This window comes from Ovis aries, chromosome 7, assembly GCF_016772045.2.
Source record: "Ovis aries strain OAR_USU_Benz2616 breed Rambouillet chromosome 7, ARS-UI_Ramb_v3.0, whole genome shotgun sequence".
Classification (NCBI taxonomy): Eukaryota; Metazoa; Chordata; class Mammalia; order Artiodactyla; family Bovidae; genus Ovis; species Ovis aries.
In genome coordinates this window covers 27,902,672-27,920,856 of record NC_056060.1, presented here as the reverse complement: position 1 = coordinate 27,920,856, position 18,185 = coordinate 27,902,672, and the positions used below count along the sequence as shown (strand labels likewise).

The 18,185-nt window shown below is 38.9% G+C and overlaps 1 protein-coding gene across 4 annotated transcripts in view; it reads right to left on the bottom strand.

Annotated features, from left to right (window-relative positions):
• The window catches only part of FMN1 (formin 1), a 488,195-nt gene that overhangs the window by 178,156 nt on the left and 291,854 nt on the right, over nucleotides 1–18,185 (bottom strand). For all 4 annotated transcript variants that reach the window (XM_060419038.1, XM_042252230.2, XM_004010422.5 and 1 more), the window contains one exon: nucleotides 11,690–11,777. In XM_060419038.1, coding sequence (XP_060275021.1) covers nucleotides 11,690–11,777 — 88 coding nt within the window. The remainder of the gene's footprint in view (nucleotides 1–11,689; nucleotides 11,778–18,185) is intronic.

Sequence of the window (18,185 nt, the reverse complement as noted above, 5' to 3'; positions counted from 1 at the left end):
GAAAAGTAAAAAAAAGCCAAAGTTCCGTGACTCACAGGAGAGTCATCTTGGATGTACATACTCCTGCCTTCTATTTACCACGAACAGTTTAAGTTCCTACAAGGGTCAGAATCTATACGTGATCCTGCTAGTCCCCAGATACGGGACAGTGTGTTACAGAATTAATTCTTGAAAGCACTCACTATCAAATTTAGAAGCACTCTATGGACCTATTCTGTTAGTTAATTGACAAATACATCAAAGAAAGAAGTCAGTAATTGCTTAAAATATTTTTAGAGTTACCTAGGACCAGGTAGCCCCCTCCACTTTGTACTTGTAAAAACATACTCTATTTCTCTCTCTCATACACACAAAACCCTTTATATCATATAAGCTGAATAAACAAATACCAGCCTACACAATTCTCCAGCACATCTTCAAGCCCTGATACAGTATTTCAAGTAATTCTCTAGCTTTTGCTCCCATCTGTATCGGGCTCATTATACCAACACTTCCGCACATGGTGTCAGAAAGGTGAAGTGCCAAATTCACAAAGGGGAGACCCCAACAACTCATTGCTACTGTGATATCAATCATGGCTAGTGGTTTTTACTTTTATCTCCCTCTCTCCTTAGTTATCCCTGCTCCCACTGTCAGTTCAGTTAGAATATTTCACCTACACCTCACAATATGTCGAGAGGAAATAGACACACGCTGTGAAAAGCTGGTAATTTTATTGGGTTCCTTTACCTTTAAAAATCTGTTACTTGGTCAAGTCTGGTTTCTGGGCTCCTTTTTTGCAGGGAAATTGAGGCAAACATTTTTATGTGGTCCTCTGGTGCCTGCTCTGTACTCCGAGAATTATATACACAAGGATCATTAGAGCAGGGTTTCGCCCATTAAGATATAATAACCGTCAGCAGGGACAAAAAGCAGATCAGTATCACAAATTCAAACTAACAGGCGCACATAAAAACTATGCGCCTGCTTCAGGCACAGGGACGGGGGTCAAGGTCTTACACAATAGGTAAATTCCCTCTCCACTTTGGAGACAGCTTTTTCACAAGAGCGGGGTAAGGAGAAAGAACAGGCAAGAATTCTCACAGCCCTCCAGCCATTTTTAACCCTGAATGCTTTTCTATCCCAAAGCGCACCTTGTCTGAATAAAGAGTGGTTGTGTTTGCTATTCTGAAGGGTTTCTAATCAGTAAAAAAACATGTACTCACTCAAGAGAGCTGTTGATCAAAGTGGTATCTTTGGGCAAGAAACATATGACAGTCTGAGGCAGGAAATATTCCTTTTACGGTCGTTCAGTCGCTAAGTCGTGCCTGGCTCTTTGTGATCCCATAGACTGCAACACACCAGGCTTCCTTGTTCTTCACTATCTCCTGGAGTTTGCTCAAATTCACGTCCATTGAGTCAGTGATGCTATCTAACTATTCTTAGTTTGTTGGGTTAGACCAAGTAAATCTGGTTGTCCATAGTGTGAAACATGTCATATGGGTAGGGTTGGGTTGCTTTAGCAGGCTTTGGCTATCGCTAGTTTTAAAACTGGAGCCTATCATACAGAGTGAAGTAAGTCAGAAAGAAAAACACCAATACAGTATGCTAACACATATATACGGAATTTAGAAAGATGGTAACAATGACCCTATATGCGAGACAGCAAAAGAGACACAGATGTAAAGGACAGTCTTTTGGACTCTGTGGGAGAAGGCGAGGGTGGGATGATTTGAGAGGGTAGCGTTGAAAAGTGTATAGTATCATATGTGAAGCGGATCGCCAGTCCAGGTTTGATGCATGAGACAGGGTGCTCAGGGATGGTGCACTGGGATGACCCTGAGGGATGGGATGGAGAGGGAGGTGGGTTCAGGACGGGGAACACACGTACACCCATGGCTGATTCATGTCGATGTACGGCAAAAACCACTACAATATTGTAAAGTAATTAGCCTCCAATTAAATAAATAAATTTTAAAAAATAGCCTCTATGTAGCCCATTGTATGCTTCTTTGCATTACCTTCAGTAGTTGACACCTTTTACAAGTGGGTGTTTAAAGATCCTTTTCAAGTGGAATAGATTTATACTCAGTCCAAGAAAAGCAAAGGTGAATATTTGATTATCAATAGAAATTATTTTGTTAGCAATCTTAGCTTCCAAATAGCCAATATAAAACTCAGCTCTTTCAACCAAATTATGATTTTTTAGGGCTTGACAAATAATTTGTAAGGAAAAGAGAATGGAATGGAGAAAGCAACATGGAAGGCCTTGGGGTTTTTTGTCTTGTTGGTTTGTTTTGGCCATTTTGATCATGGCATGTGGGATCTTAGTTCCCTGACCTGGGATCAAATTCATGCCCCCTGTCTTGAAAGCATGGAGTCTTAACCACTGGACCATCAGGGAAGTCCCAAGCCCTGGGGTTTTTAAACTCTCAGGTAATCTAACCCTCAAAATTCCCACAAACCAATTCCTCTGACCTCTCTTAAGAGAAAGGCAAGGATGTGGGGTCCCAGAAAGAAGGCGGTCTTGGCAGAATCTGAAAGCTGAGGAAAGGCAAAGCATGACTATTTCCCCACAGTCTCACCTCCCAATGAGGCCATCACTGAGAATGAAGACCAAGCTTGTGACGAAACTGGACAAGAGGTGAAAAGAAGGGGGCCAGGCAGAGAGAAGTGTCAAAGAACCACACAGAGGCCAGAACGAGAGCTGCACAGAACCTGCCCCACAGAAAGCTCAGTAGCCAGGTCTCTTCAAAAAGGCCAGAACACTGCTATAACCTTTCCACCATACGCCTCGCTCTTTCCCTACTGACCACCATGCTGCTCCTGCGATGGCACCAGGCCCACCTGTGCAGACACAGGTATAGGCCAAGCCTGATTCCACGCACATATCCAGAGCAAATGCTGAGGGCAGCAATTATTAAGCAGCTTAAAGGCATCTCTGTGCACTCTACCAGAGGGTGGGGAAAGCAGACGGGCAGTACTAGAGATGAATACTTAATTAGTAGCTTGCTTTTATTGGGAAGGACTTCCCTGATAGCTCAGACAGTAAAGCGTCTGTCTACAATGCGGGAGACCTGGATTCACTCCCTGGGTTTGGAACTTGCTGTGTGCAAGGCATTGTTCTAACCATTTTACACTTATTCATACAAGGAAGATTCTACTGTTGCCCTGAGTTTTACAGGCAATGAAACTAAGGCATGAAGAATGGTCTCCCAAGCTCAGTTCCATAACCAAATTGACTGGACCATGATTGTACTTCTTTTATCCTTTGTAAGTGTCAGTCTAGAAATAATCACTTCACCGAAAGGAGACCTGGGAGAAGGAAATGGCAATCCACTCCAGTATTCTTCCCTGGAGAATCCTGAGGACAGAGGAGCCTGGTAGGCTGCTGTCCGTGGGGTCACACAGAGTCGGACACGACTGAAGCAACTTAGCACCAAAGGAGACCTGAGTTTGACCCCTGGGTTGGGAAGATCCCTTGGAGAAGGGAATGACTACCCACTCCAGTATTTTTGCCTGAAGAATTCTTGGGACAGAGGAGCCTGGTGGGATACAGTCCAAGGGATCACAAAAAGTCAGACACGACTGAGCAACTAACACTTTCACTTCTCAAAATTCTCACCACACACACACACACACACACAAGTGCTAACCAACTACCTATTAAAAGTCTACACAGAAACCTTTGCCTCTGAATGGCATCACATGTTTTATACATCAATCAGCAGTCTCCCAGTAGGAACCATAGATAGCCCAGGCCACAAAAATGTCATTTGTGTTTTATACACATCCATAATGCCACCATTATTTAATTATTGCTAATACTTAATTCACTTCTATGGTCCTTTTTTAAAATTTGTGGCCACACCCCATGGGCATGTGGGTCCTTAGTTCCCCAACCACGGACTGAACTCGAGCCCCCTGCATTGGAAGGTGGAGAATTAACCACTGGACCACCAGAGAAACCCCTCAAATATGCTATCTTAATATATGTCATAAGACAATCAAACTTCAATCTTTGTTAATTATTCACAGTTACTGATAATAATCAGTATTGTGGCTCCCAATCATAGCAAAAAAGAATGTCTAAAAACAAAAGGAAACCCAGAACTTGAAAAGGCATTATCTTAGAAGAAAAGAAAATCTAAACAGAAATCAACAGTAATATAAAATCCATTTTACTTAAAAAGATATTACTAACTGCAATTTTATACTGCATGCCAGAACTGGCTAAAAAGGATAGCGAAGGCACAGAAAATGAAGACACACAAACAAAAGTTGCCTCCAGACCCATAAAGAATAGCAACTATCAAGGGAATATATTTTATGATATTATCTGCATTGCCAAACACTTGCTGGTGTATCATGTGACTTGGCACAGACCTTTATTCAAGCTTTGTTGGAGACAGGAGGCAAGTGTAAATGAACAGTGTAAACAGGAGCCAGCTAGCAGGTCACAGAAATAACCACCCCAAAAGGGACACATCTAGTCTGTCCCTAAAGCTCCAAATCACTCAACCTCATCAAGCAAAAATCCCAATTCTTGTCTAAGTTGAGGCGTGTACTCGGCCACAAGGTGCCTTTTATAGGTGCAATTAAAATTGTCCATGGTTCAAACCTCAAAGAGGGGCACAAACGTAGAGTTCACAGCACTTCCGCGCCTTCACTGCCTCTCCTCTCTGCAGGGCAGTGGGCAGTGCAATGAGAAACAGTCTGGGCTAAGCTGCTTCTGTCCCTCCATTAGTTCTGGTTCTTTTAAGCCAAAATTACATTCCAGGCAGATTGGATGGTCTCAGCCAGTTGCCTGAAGGTAAAGTACAAAAGAAACGCCACCCTTGGCTTTCTGGACCCAGCTCTGAGAGGGGAGGAATGCACAGAGGTTCAGAGAGAGGTGGGGGGGACCCTGCCGCTCAGGTGTTTTAGACTCAGCAGGAAGAAACGAGAGCTGGGAAAGGACATATGGCAGCATTAGAGCTACTGTCCATATTCATCCCTAAACTGAGCTCTGCCCATGCTTGATAAGTTGATTGACCCTGATGCCTTCCTTTGGTATATGAGTAGGTCATGACTACCTGTCACCATCGGTGGGTAAACTCTTTCACACGTGGCTTCCTCACTTGCTCCTTTCCTTCCAATGTACTGTGATTTGGTAGCAGTGGCGGGGGTGACGGGGGGTGGGTCGTGGGGATTAAATAACATTTTCTGATTATCAAATCTAGTTTTAACTAAACTTGACAAAATAAACCAGTTGGCTTCAAAAGATTCCTGAAGAGAAACCCCAGACTGAAGATAATCCATCAACAACAAGAAAAATGGCACAGCACAGGCTTGACTGCCAGTATAAGGTCTCCATCAATTGTGGAATGAATTGGAAACGGGGACAGTTGAATTAGATCTGCCAAGATGCTGACCTCCATACATTATAGTAGAATTTATCAAGAGACTGTTTGAAATGTGGGTTTAAATCCACTATTTTTAATAATAAGCTTCATTTTATGTATATATTGAGCCGTGAGATACTAGCTGTTGAGAATTTAAAGCTATCAAAATCAGTAACACATTTAAAAATATTAATCTCAATTTAATTTATATCTTTGTATTCATTTTATAATGTGACTATTAGTTCTGTTACACATTTACATGACGTACAAGTTCTTAAAAACATATCTTGAGAAGCATGCTCTAAAATTTTTACTGGCAGAGGTGCACAATAAAAATTTTGTGCTTTGAGTATAGGTCTTCCAGACCAGAATTAGAATGTTCCTCAGGAAGGTCTTGCAGACAGTGACTGCAGCCATGAAACTAAAAGACGCTTGCTCCTTGGAAAAGAAGCTATGAAAACCCTAGACAGTGTATTAAAAAGCAGAGACATCCCTTTGCTGACAAAGGCCCATATAGTTAAAGCTATGGTTTTTCCAGTAGTCATGCACAGATGTGAGAGTTGGACCATAAGGAAGGCTGAGCACGGAAGAATTGATGGTTTCTAACTGTGGTGCTGGAGAAGAGTCTGGAGAGCCCCTTGGAAAGCAAGGAGATCAAACCAGTCAATCCTAAAGGAAATCAACCCTGAATATTCACTGGAAGGACTGATGCTGAAGCTGAAGCTCCAATAATTTGGCTACCTGATGAGAAGAGCCAACTCATTGGAAAAGACTCTGATGATGGGAAAGACTGAAGGGAGGAGAATGGGACGACAGAGGATGAAGATGGTTGGATGGCATCACCAACTCAATGGACATGAGTTTGAGCAAACAGGTGGTGAAGGACAGGCAAGGCTGACATGGTGCTGTCCATGGGGAGTAAAGAGTTGGACACAATGAGTGACGGAACAACAGGAAAGCCCAAGACAATTCACAGTGAATTTCAGATGCCTGGAATTTCATTATATTTTAGACAACTGGCATAAACCGTGACAGAGATTTCTATAAATTATTAGGCAAAAACAAGCAAAGTCCAGTCAGCATTCTCAGATCTGAGTTTTAGACTCTGGGTACACAACTAACTTACATTTTGATAAGAGATTCCTAAATAGAAAGATGGTCTTTGATACAGCTGAACTCTAAACTGAGATTCTGAACTAGTTAGAACTAAAGTGAAAAATGTTTTATTTTGATGTTAGATTAAATATTATAAATATGAATTCTGAGAGTGTACGGGAAATTCCAAATGGATGCCAGGAGGTTTCTGGCACCTAATCTGTTGCAATGCATATGGAGGTTTATATCAAGAATAGTCAACAGCAATTTTCCATCTCCCCTGGGAAAAAGAATAAGAGGAAATCACTAACATGGAATGAAAACACTAATTTGCAATCATTTAGGAAGTCACTGTAGCCAGGGATGCCAAATGTTTTTAAACATAAGTCACCCTAGTTAAGTAGATGGAAAATCAGCAAGGAGTAAATCACTTGTTCAGGATATCTCCTGGACCAAATACAAGTGGTGTGGTATTATGGTCAGCGTCCTGAGCCATTCTTCCTCCTCAACCAAGGTCTTGCCTTTAGTCATGCAGTGCTTTAAACTTCAGTCAGAACAGAGATTTAGGTTTCCCCTAAAAGATCCTGCACATCGCCTGGGGTGGAAAGAAACACATACGGGTGGCTATCTTTGCGGGGATGTTCGGTCTCTAACCTAGCCCTATTTCCTTAGTATCAAGCTGGAATTTTCAGACGTTCTTGAACACTTCAGCTGAAATGTCACCAGTCACCTCCAACTCAAATCATGCAAAACAGAACTGACCTTTCAGCTTCTACCACGCTTCCCCCCCGCCTCTATTTTCATTTTATGCTTTTGGCACCATTATTCCCATTCTTGCTGAAACCAGCAACCCCAAACTTCTCCATCATCATATGAATCTCATGGGGCTAACCATAACAATCTGCTCTTCAAACATCCCTTGTACATGGTCTCCTCTACATTTCCACAGACACAGCCTTAGTTCTGGCCTTTGTCATTTATTATGTCAACAATCATAATCCCTTTCTATCAGATCTAACCATGCATACATGCTAAGTTGCTTCCGTCATGTCTGACTCTTTGCAATCCTATGGACCGTAGCCCACCAGGACTGAAGCGACTTAGGAGCAAAGAGAAAGAGTGTGCTATTGAATGGGGTTGGAAAAGCATTTCAAACAGAGGGTACATACTGTGCCTTCAAAGACACGGAGGAAGGAGAGAACTTGGCCTGTTAAGGAATCAGAGGACCACTGACACTGGAGAGCAGTGAGAGAGAAGTGAGCACAGTCAAGTGCAGGAGAGGATAGGGCTGCTGCCAGAGCATGAAAGGGCTTGGGGGCCAGCCTTCCGTGACTGGAGGAGTATCTCTGCCCTCAAAAGGAGGTCACAGCACTGCCCCTTTAACTTCTATCTCCATGTTACTGGTAGGATAATGTTCAAATTTCATCTGATGACAGTCAGGGTCCTTCCTGGTCTGGACACTACTTGCCCTTCGAGTACGTTGCTCTGAAGCCACCCTCATTCACGTGCAACTTGCACACTTTACATACGCCTCCTCTTCACACGCCTCCTTTCATCACTGGAAAAGCTCCTTCTCTGTGTGACGGCCACCATTTCATCCTCTGAGACTCATCTAAGTTTTACAGGAGCAGCCGATACATTGATCTCTGTTATTTCACAGGTATCTTTATTCTGTGATCTTACGGTACTCTGTACATCTCTCCCACCATCCTGTGCACTCTTGAGAATGTGAAATTCAGGATGCCATGTGTTGTGGTAGTCATGGTGTCTGAAACAGAGCTGGCATTCAGTACATGCTCATTGAGGGAGAGACGGAAAGAGGAAGGGAGGAACTAGGCAGGCAGGAAGAAGTTTTGTCCAAATGCACCAGAATGAAATTTAGGACATTCTGATGTCGTCTAGCCTAAGGTTTATTCTTTAAAACCAAATTAAAATTAAAAAAAAATCTCTACTGAATGACTTCTAGATAGCATAAATTAGCCCAGTTCGTGGTAAACAATGCTTAATTATCAGAGAAATTCTAAGCAAAGTAATGCTACACGTGATAAAGGACCACACACTGGCCCTGTTACTTGCTATCAGTTAACAGACCTTGGGGTACTGAGCCCCCACATTCCACTTCTTCAATATACACTATAGGCAGTGACAAATGGACAACAGAGAAGGGCCCACTTTACAAATGAAGAAAATAAGATTGCTTTTTAAGAGTTGAACAAGTAAAAACTGGATTATCCATTACCTCTGTGGGAAGTAATGGTGGGCTGAAACACCCAGAACTGTTATTAAGGTGAGCAAGCTGTTATCTTAGCAAGAGGAGAAATGGCATAAGCAAATATCTAATGCCAAGCAGAGATAAGTGGGGTGGAAGTAACAGTGAATAGATAATATAAACATTTTTGTCATGCTGAAGGAAAATTCTCTCTTCTCCTCTGAGTGAATATACTAGCTTTCTGGTTTATGCATCAGCTTCTTATGAGTCTGCATGAAGCGCAAGTTGGTGTACCTGCCTCTGCACACTGACAAAGCTGAATATACGGCCAAAGGACTGGAGAACAGTCTCTTGGCTGCGGTCACTTCACCCTGGTTAACAGGCTGTGTGACCCTGCCTGCCTGCCAGCTGGTCTGTTCCCATCAGATCTCATGACAGCTACTTCTCTCACATTAAAACAAATGTTTTAGGTCAAGGTCAGCACAAGGAGTCCTTTCATCATGATGAGAACACAAGGCCAAGTGCATTCCATTCATGACCAGATATGGATTCTGAATGAAAGTAACCGACACAGCTCAGGCTCCTAAGTGACCTTCAGATGCCAGTGTCAGTCAAATGATTCTAAAAAGAAATTAAGCGAGAGTTATACTGTTAGATTCATCTGGAATGTATTACTAAATGAAAACATGAAGTGGAGATAATTGTTTTCTAGAACTTAGGATCCAGCTCTGGTGGATAACAGAGATGTTTGAAGCAAGAGAAAGAACTAAAATAGTGCCCATGAGTCCTAAAGTCTGTGATGCTACAATCAACATTTCCAACCCTAAAATTTAAGTTCACGTCTTCTTCATGAGAGCACGTTCCTATCCAGAGTAGAATGTTGAAAAAGGTCTGGGTGAACTAATCTCTTATTCAACTCACCATGAACGTTCAACATTCATTCAACATTAAACGTTACAGTACCAAGGGAAGAAGGTTTATAGTCCTGAGTTGATAAATGGAATAGCACATTGTTGGAATGAGTCTTACCCATATGGCAATCTGATGTACACTACAACCGGACAAGCCTAAAGAGAAATGAATCAAGTGCCGTTGACACTGTAAAGACTAACATCCATAGTGCTACTTGTTATGGAAATGAAACCAAGCATACTTGATTTTCACCAGGCTTAGAAAGAGCACTGTGGTTTAGGATAAGACTCTGCCACTATATCTGAAAAATTCCTTTCTAATTTCAATGATTGCATCAAAAAAGGGAGTCTCCTTGACAAAAGGCTATAAACTTACCTGCCAGTATGTGTTTTATTTTTTTCATTTGCCTTAGTCTCACAGTTTTCTGGGTGAATTTCAGAAATTCCATCCTAGAGGATCTAATACCTAAAGACACTGACGTATCCTTTTCTAATTTTGACAGTGGACCTTTCCAGCCACCCTCTGCTCCAATCTCAAACCAACTACTGCAACACTGTTTGAGGTTTAATATTTCACACTTATGTATTCAGTTCTACTACTAAGCTAAAATAGTAAAGACAAGTTTATTTGAATATTCTGCAACTGCCATCTGATTCAGTATATGTTTAGTTTTATGTGGAATTTTAAACGTTTGCAATAAAGCAAAATTTTAAGCCTTTAACAAAGCTTATTTCAGAGGAAAAATAATGTATGCAAGTTTCTTAAGTGCCTTTCAGTTTAGGACCTTTGTGGGGAGGGCTGGGGTCCTTCTGCTGTGTCCTAGAGATAACTTGAAGACATAATCAACTAAGACCTGAAGAGAAGTGTGACTTAAGAGTGTCTCCACTGTTACACTGAACCTAAATTTCCTGAAACCATCTATGAGAGATTGTATTACCACTTAGAAAATATTATCAGTGATATGTCAAAATGAAGATCTACATTTAATTGATGGCTGAGAAAGGAGCAGCATATCTTCACATAAGACACAGATTTAAAAAATGTCAGAAGATTTTGGGTTCACTTTCCCAAGGGCTAAAAACAGATATAAAAGTAAAACGTCCTTGCTTTAAATGTCTTTCCGACTGGGCCAAGTTGAAATAGTGCCACTCAAAAAAGAAAAAAAAAATACAACAAACAGGAGACTAAGAAACAATGACATAACTAAATGTATGAAAGTGGAGAGTGTTTCTCTGTCGAGGCATTTCCGCTGAAGAAGAAGAAATGAGGGGTCTAGGAGATCATTATTTGGCAAACTTCTAATGAAGTAATAAACCTAGGCAAAGATCATGAGTGCCCACAAACATCATTAAGAGAATATTACGTACTTAAGAGAATAAAGAGAATATTATGTAATATCACAGAATATTATGTACTTCTCGAGAGAATATACAGGAGCATCTATGGACTATTCTTTCTCGGCTGAGATTAACTCTCTAGATCAAAGTAAAAGTTTGCAGGAATCACAGGAGACAGAAGAACATAATAAATAAAAACATGGCAATGCAATCAGCAAAACTTAAAATGTGGGAAATTTCACAGGATGAGTGATCTGGGTTCTTTGCAAAAACAATAACTGCAAAGAAAAAAAAATAGAGGATGGAAACCTCTAAAATCAAAAGAAACCTAAGAGATGGACACATTCAAGGCAATGCATGAAATCTGTATGAATCTTCATTTGAACTAATTGTACAAGAATGGATAAATTTACAATCAGTGATATTAGAATTACATACTTGATGACATTAGGAAATTATTGTAAATGATTTTAAATGCATGATAATAGCACTAGAATTATGCTTAAAGTATCCTTATCTTTCATGGTATATTTCATGGTATATTACCATTTTTAAAGGAGGAATTGTAAAATATCTAAGATTTGCTTCATAATAATCTTGTAGATGGAGTGTTTTAGATGAAACAATCTAGTTAATGAGTTAATGATTTTGCCTCTCGGTAGTGGTTACATAGTATTCACTGTGGCCATTCTATTTTTGTATATGTTTGACATTTCTCACAATAAAAGCTGAAAAGTTTTAAAGTTGGGGGAAAAAATATGAATAAGACTTACCCTGCTGGATATCCTTCATTTCTAAATGCAAACTAGAGATCAAGATTCCCACAGTTTGAGATCGTTTTCCATCCAATAACTTGATGATCTAGAATTAAAAAAAAAAAAAAGCAATATAAGCCTAAATAACCAGGCAGTCTTTCAGAAGCATAATGAAAACATTCATAGCTTTAGATACCCTGATTGGCTAACTGAACTGATGCTACAGTTACTGCATTTTAAAACTTTAATTTGACAAAGCAATCTATAGATTCAATGTAATCCCCATCAAGCTACCAATGGTATTTTTCAGAGAACTAGAACAAATAATTTCACCATTTGTATGGAAATATGAAAAAACTTGAATAGCCAAAGCAATCTTGAGAAAGAAGAGTGGAACTGGAGGAATCAACTTGCCTGACTTCAGACTATACTACAAAGCCACAGTCATCAAAACAGTATGGTACCGGCATAAAGACAGAAATATAGATCAATGAAACAAAATAGAAAGCCCAGAGATAAACCCACACACCTATGGAGACCTTATCCTTGACAAAGGAGGCAAGAATATATAATGGAGAAAAGGCAATCTCTTTAACAAGTGGTGCTGGGAAGACTGGTCAACCACTTGTAAAAGAATGAAACTGGAACACTTTATAACACCATACACAAAAATAAACTAAAAATGGATTAAAGATCTAAATTTAAGACCAGAAACCATAAAACTCCTAGAGGAAAACATAAGCAAAATACTCTTTGACATAAATTACAACAGGATCCTCTATGACCCACCTCACAGAATACTGGAAATAAAAGCAAAAATAAACAAATGGGACCTAATTAAACTTAAAAGCTTTTGCACAATGAAGGAAACTATAAGCAAGATGAAGAGACAGCCTTCAGAATGGGAGAAAATAGTAGCAAATGAAGCAACTGACAAAGAATTAATCTCAAAATTAAACAAGCAACTCCTGCAGCTCAATTCCAGAAAAATAAATGACCCAATCAAAAAATGGGGCAAAGAACAGACATTTCTCCAAAGAAGACATACAGATGGCTAACAAACACATGAAAAGATGCTCAACATCACTCATTATCAGAGAAATGCAAATCAAAACACAATGAGGTACCATCTCACACAGTCAGAATGGCTGCTATCAAAAAGTCTACAAACAATAAATGCTGGAGAGGGTGTGGAGAAAAGGGAACCCTCTTACACTGTTGGTGGGAATGCAAACTCGTACAGTCACTATGGAGAACAGTACAGAGATTCCTTAAAAAAACTGCAAATAGAACTGCCATACACATTGAGGAAACCAGAATGGAAAGAGACACATGTACCCCAATGTTCATCGCAGCACTGTTTATAATAGCCAGGACATGGAAACAACCTAGATGTCCATCAGCAGATGAATGGATAAGAAAGCTGTGGTACATATACACAATGGAACATTACTCAGCTATTAAAACGAATGCATTTGAATCAGTTCTAATGAGGTGGATGAAACTGGAGCCGATTATACAGAGTAAAGTAAATCAGAAAGAAAAACACCAATACAGTATATTAACTCATATATATGGAATTTAGAAAGATGGTAACGATGACCCTATATGTGAGACAGCAAAAGAGACACAGATGTAAAGAACAAACTTTTGGGCTCTGTGGGAAAAGGCAAGGGTGGGATGATTTGAGAGAACAGGACTGAAACATGTATTTTATCGTATGTGAAACAGATCGCCAGTCCAGGTTTGATGCATGAGACAGGATGCTCAGGGATGGTGCACTGGGATGACCCTGAGGGATGGGATGGGGAGAGAGGTGGGAGGGGGGTTCAGGATGGGGAACACATGTACACCCATGGCTGTTCCATTTCAATGTATGGCACAAACCACTACAATATTGTAAAGTAATTAGCCTCCAATTAAAATGAATAAATTAAAAAAACTTTAACTTGAAAGATATCTAGAAAATAAAGGAAAAATACCACCCCAAATTCCACCAATCTAGTACAAGCATGTAAACCTACATAATATTTGATTTACTCTGATCTTTTTTATTCAAACACACTTTAACTAAGGTGTAACTGCACCACATATGCAAGTTTTTAATCTAACTTTTCCACTTATCACTGCCCTATTTCCATGTTGGACTTTGTAAGTCACTTCATGGCCTCCAACCTCCTTGGCTGCGGACCATCCACTGAGTGGCTTAGGGGAAAGATCACTGTGATCTGGACTCCACTGCTGACCAGTCATATGACCTTGGGAAAGTGACTTAAATTCTAGGAATTCAACTTTTTCATCGTGAGTAGGTTTGACTGTACTGAGTTTGTGTATTTATTCTAGACATTAAACAACATAACATACATAAAGCACCTAAAATAGTTCCTGACATAGATATTATTTAAATAAAATTTCTCTATTCAAGAGGGTTAGGTTGCTCTGTGGTTGTGCTATGATTAATAATACTTTGTACATACAGTTTTAGTTTGAAGTTGTTTAGAAGTACTCTTTTATAACAGTAATATTATATATGTATATAAAAACTTTTATAATCTTTTTAGAAGCTCTAAATACCTCACTGACAATTATTTCAACCCTCTATGAATGTTCCATGGAGAGCTCATTATAATTTCATTTCTCTCTAAATCTAGTGAATCAAATCAGCTCCAAAGAACATATCACACAGTGACTACTAAGGGAAAAAATTTTCTTTCTTGTGGCAGGGCTACATAAATCAATATGAAATCACATAAAACATCATCAAATCATATGTCTTTAATGCATTTTATTGGGTGAAATATAAACTAAAAAGCTATGCTTCCTCTCCCACCTATGAGCATATAAACTTATCAAAAATATAATGAAGATAAGATTAATTAGTAATAAACATCTACATTTATACTGGTACTAATTAGCTGAGTTGCTTGCTGGTTGAACAATAAGGGATAACATTAGTTTGTTCCAACCAGGACTACTGTCTACCTATCTATCAATCAATGCTGAGTCAATTACTGCCAGCCCCGTATCATCCCCTGCTCAGCATGGCTACTCTTACATATACTGTTAGGCCAAAAGTACTGTAAGCATTAAGCTTTCATCAAGATAAAAGTAAAAACTGATGATCAGCTTAATGCGTTTAATCATTTCAACATTAGCCTTAGAGAAAGATTCTTGGAGGATACAGAATTTCTGAAATAAAGAAAGATACTTGGTTTTTAAGAAATTTTTTAAGAAATAAAGAAGATACTTAGTATTTTCATTTTTTTTTATATAAAAGCAAAGGAAGAAGAGATTATATATAATCAAACATCTTCTTTTAAAATGAAATTTCTGGCTTTTTCTTAGAGGACACAAATTTAAAGTGAAACCATCATTAAAGTCCAACACAAAATTAAGAAAGTCCAAAGTTTTGTGTACATATTCAGGCATGTATTCATTTATTAACAAACATCTGCCATGCACCTGTTATGCGCCTGGCACTGCTTTGGATTCGGCGGATAGAGAGGTGACCAAGACATATCATGTCCTTGATCTTATAAATTTTGTAAAGCTTAATGATTTAATACTGTTGAGAAGAACTAAAAAGGCAAATAAAACTATCTGCAGAGCAAATTCAAAGGAAGAAAAGCTTTGAGAATGGACTGGATTTACCCTTAAAAGTCCACGATAGTGACTGAGATACAGCCTTGGTCGTGGCATACACATCAATGTCAAGGAGACAGGCACAGGAATCAAACGTAAGACAAGAGGACAATTTGGTTGTTAAAAAAACGTCTTCAGACAAATATTCACCATGCTATCCAGTTAGGGTTCTGAAAACCCTGGATAACACGGTCTTCCTACAGGAAAAACAAGATTCAAATTCAAGGTTTTCTAATAGTTAATTAAAAGAAGACAAGAGAGCAACCACAAGAGAACAGAGAGGGAAGGACTGAAACTGAAATTGAGATTCTGTCACAGGATAAAAAACAAGCAACTACCACCAAAAAGTCTACAAACAATAAATGCTGGAGAGGGCATGGAGAAAAGGGAACCCTCCTATACTGCTGATGGGAATGTAAACTGGTACTGGCATGATGGAGAATAGTGTGAAAGTTCTTGAAAAAAAAAAAAAACCAAAAAGCAGTTACTATATGATCCTGTAATCCCATCTCTGGACTTATATCAGGAAAAGACAAAAACTCTAACTTGAATCATGCACCCCCGTGTTCATTGCACCACTATTTACAATTGCCAGATACAGAAACAATCCAAGTGCCCATAAACAGATGATCAGTTTGAGAAGATATAGTGTATATATACAATGGAATATTACTCAGCCATAAAAAGTGAAATAATGCCATTTTCAGCAACATGGATGGACCTAGAGATTACCATACTAAGTAAAGTAAGACAGAGAAAGAAGAGTATCATACATCATTTATATGTAGAATCTAAACAAAAGATATAAATTTATTTACAAAACAGAATCAGACTCACAGTTGTCAGAAACAAACTTATGGTTTCCAAAGGAGAAAGATGTAGGGAAGGATAAATTAGGAGTTGGAATTAACATATGCATACTACTGTATGTAAAACAGATAACCAACAAGGACCTACTATGTGGCACAGGGAACTCCACCTAATATTCTATAATAACCTACATGGGAGAGAGTCTGAAAAAGAATGGGTATGTGTATAATGGAATCACTTTGCTGTATACCTGAAATCAACACAACACTGTAAATTAACTATATTCCAATATAAAATATACATTTTTTAAATAAACAAAAGCAAGCAAATTCATTCCCACTTCATTGTTCAACCAGGCTGACCTGTGGAAACAATGTTACTACCCCCGCAATTCTATTAACCAGGCACAGCAGCTCTTTGGAAGAAAAGTGTCTGTTACTTTCAGCTAGCTGGACTAAAAAAATTAAATTTCTTGAAACGGGGTGCTACTTCCTAAAAAAGGGGTCAGCAGTGTGCAAGTCAGAGCGTTTGTATTCTCCTTCTTATTTGTGTCAAATTATTTGTCTATCTCTAACTAGACCTTTAAAAATGGACCTATATATGTTTCCATGTAGTCTCTCTTTGATTGTGGAATAATAACCATGTTTCTCAAAACCAGCTGAAATGGTAGGAACAAGATGGACATAGAATGGATATATGCTCTAAGCCCTCTTCATTTTCATAACTAAAAGGTTTGAAAGACCTTGAAAGACCATAATTGGTCTTTGAAATTATGGTTTGAAAGACCATAATTGAAAATAAAAGGTTTTCTTTTATTACAGTAAAAAAAGGAGAAATAAAATCATAAAATCTTCCATATCAACACAATTTTAAATGTACAGTAAGCACTGTTAACTATATGCATGTGGCTGTACAGCAGATGGCTAAAAGTTTTTCATCCTACAGGATGGATACTTTAGACCCCTTGAACAGCTTTACTCCGTTCCCTTCTCCCCAGCCCCTATGCAGCTTTCTGCTTCTATAAGTCTGACTACTTTAGATACCTCATGTAAGCAGAATCACGCAGTATTAGTCTTTATGTGACCGACTGATTTCACTTAGAATAATGTCCTCAAGGTTCATATACGTTGGTAGTGTGTGATAGAATTTCCTTAAGGCTGGATAATATTCCATTGTGTTTGCGTGTGTATACATGTGCATATGTGGGAGAAGGAGGTGGCAGCCCATTCCACTATTCTTGCCTGGGAAATCCCATGGACAGAGGAACCTGGCAGGCTACAGTGCGTGGGTCACAGAGGAGCCGAACGTAACTGAGTGACTAAACAAAAACAACACACACATATGTGCAGATATATATATATATATCCTATTGTATATGTGTATGTGCATATATATAAATACATAGGTCAATGAACATGTAACTTATTTCTATTTCTTGGCTATTTTGAATAATACTGCAATGAAAAGAGGAGTGCAATATCTCTTTGAGATCTTGCTTTTAATTCTTTTGGATAAATACCCAGAAATAGGACTGCTGGATAATGTGATACTTCTATTTTTCTAATTTTTGGACGTCTTTACCAATACTTACTATGTTTTTGTTTTTGACAATAGCCATCCTACTAGATGTGAGGAGATACATCATTGTGGTTTTGATTTGCATTTCCCTGATGTTAGTGATGTTGAATATCTTTTCACATACCTGTTGGCCATCTGTATGCTTTCTTTGGAAAAACATCTATACAAGATTTTGCCCATTTTTAAATCAGGTTTTTATTCAACTGAGTTGTAGGAGTGCCTCACCTATTTTGGGATATTATACCCCTTATCAGATATATGTTTTGCAAATATTAATATCCCATTCCACATAATGCCTTTTCACTCTTTTCTTTTGCTGTGTAGAAGCTTCTTAATTTGATATCATCCCACTTGTTTTTTCTTTTTTTGTCTGTTCTTTGGTGTCATATACAGGAAATGACTTCCAAGACCAATGTTATGAAGCTTTCCTCACATTTTCTTGTAGGAATTTTATAGTTTCATACCTTGCATTTAAGTCTTAAAT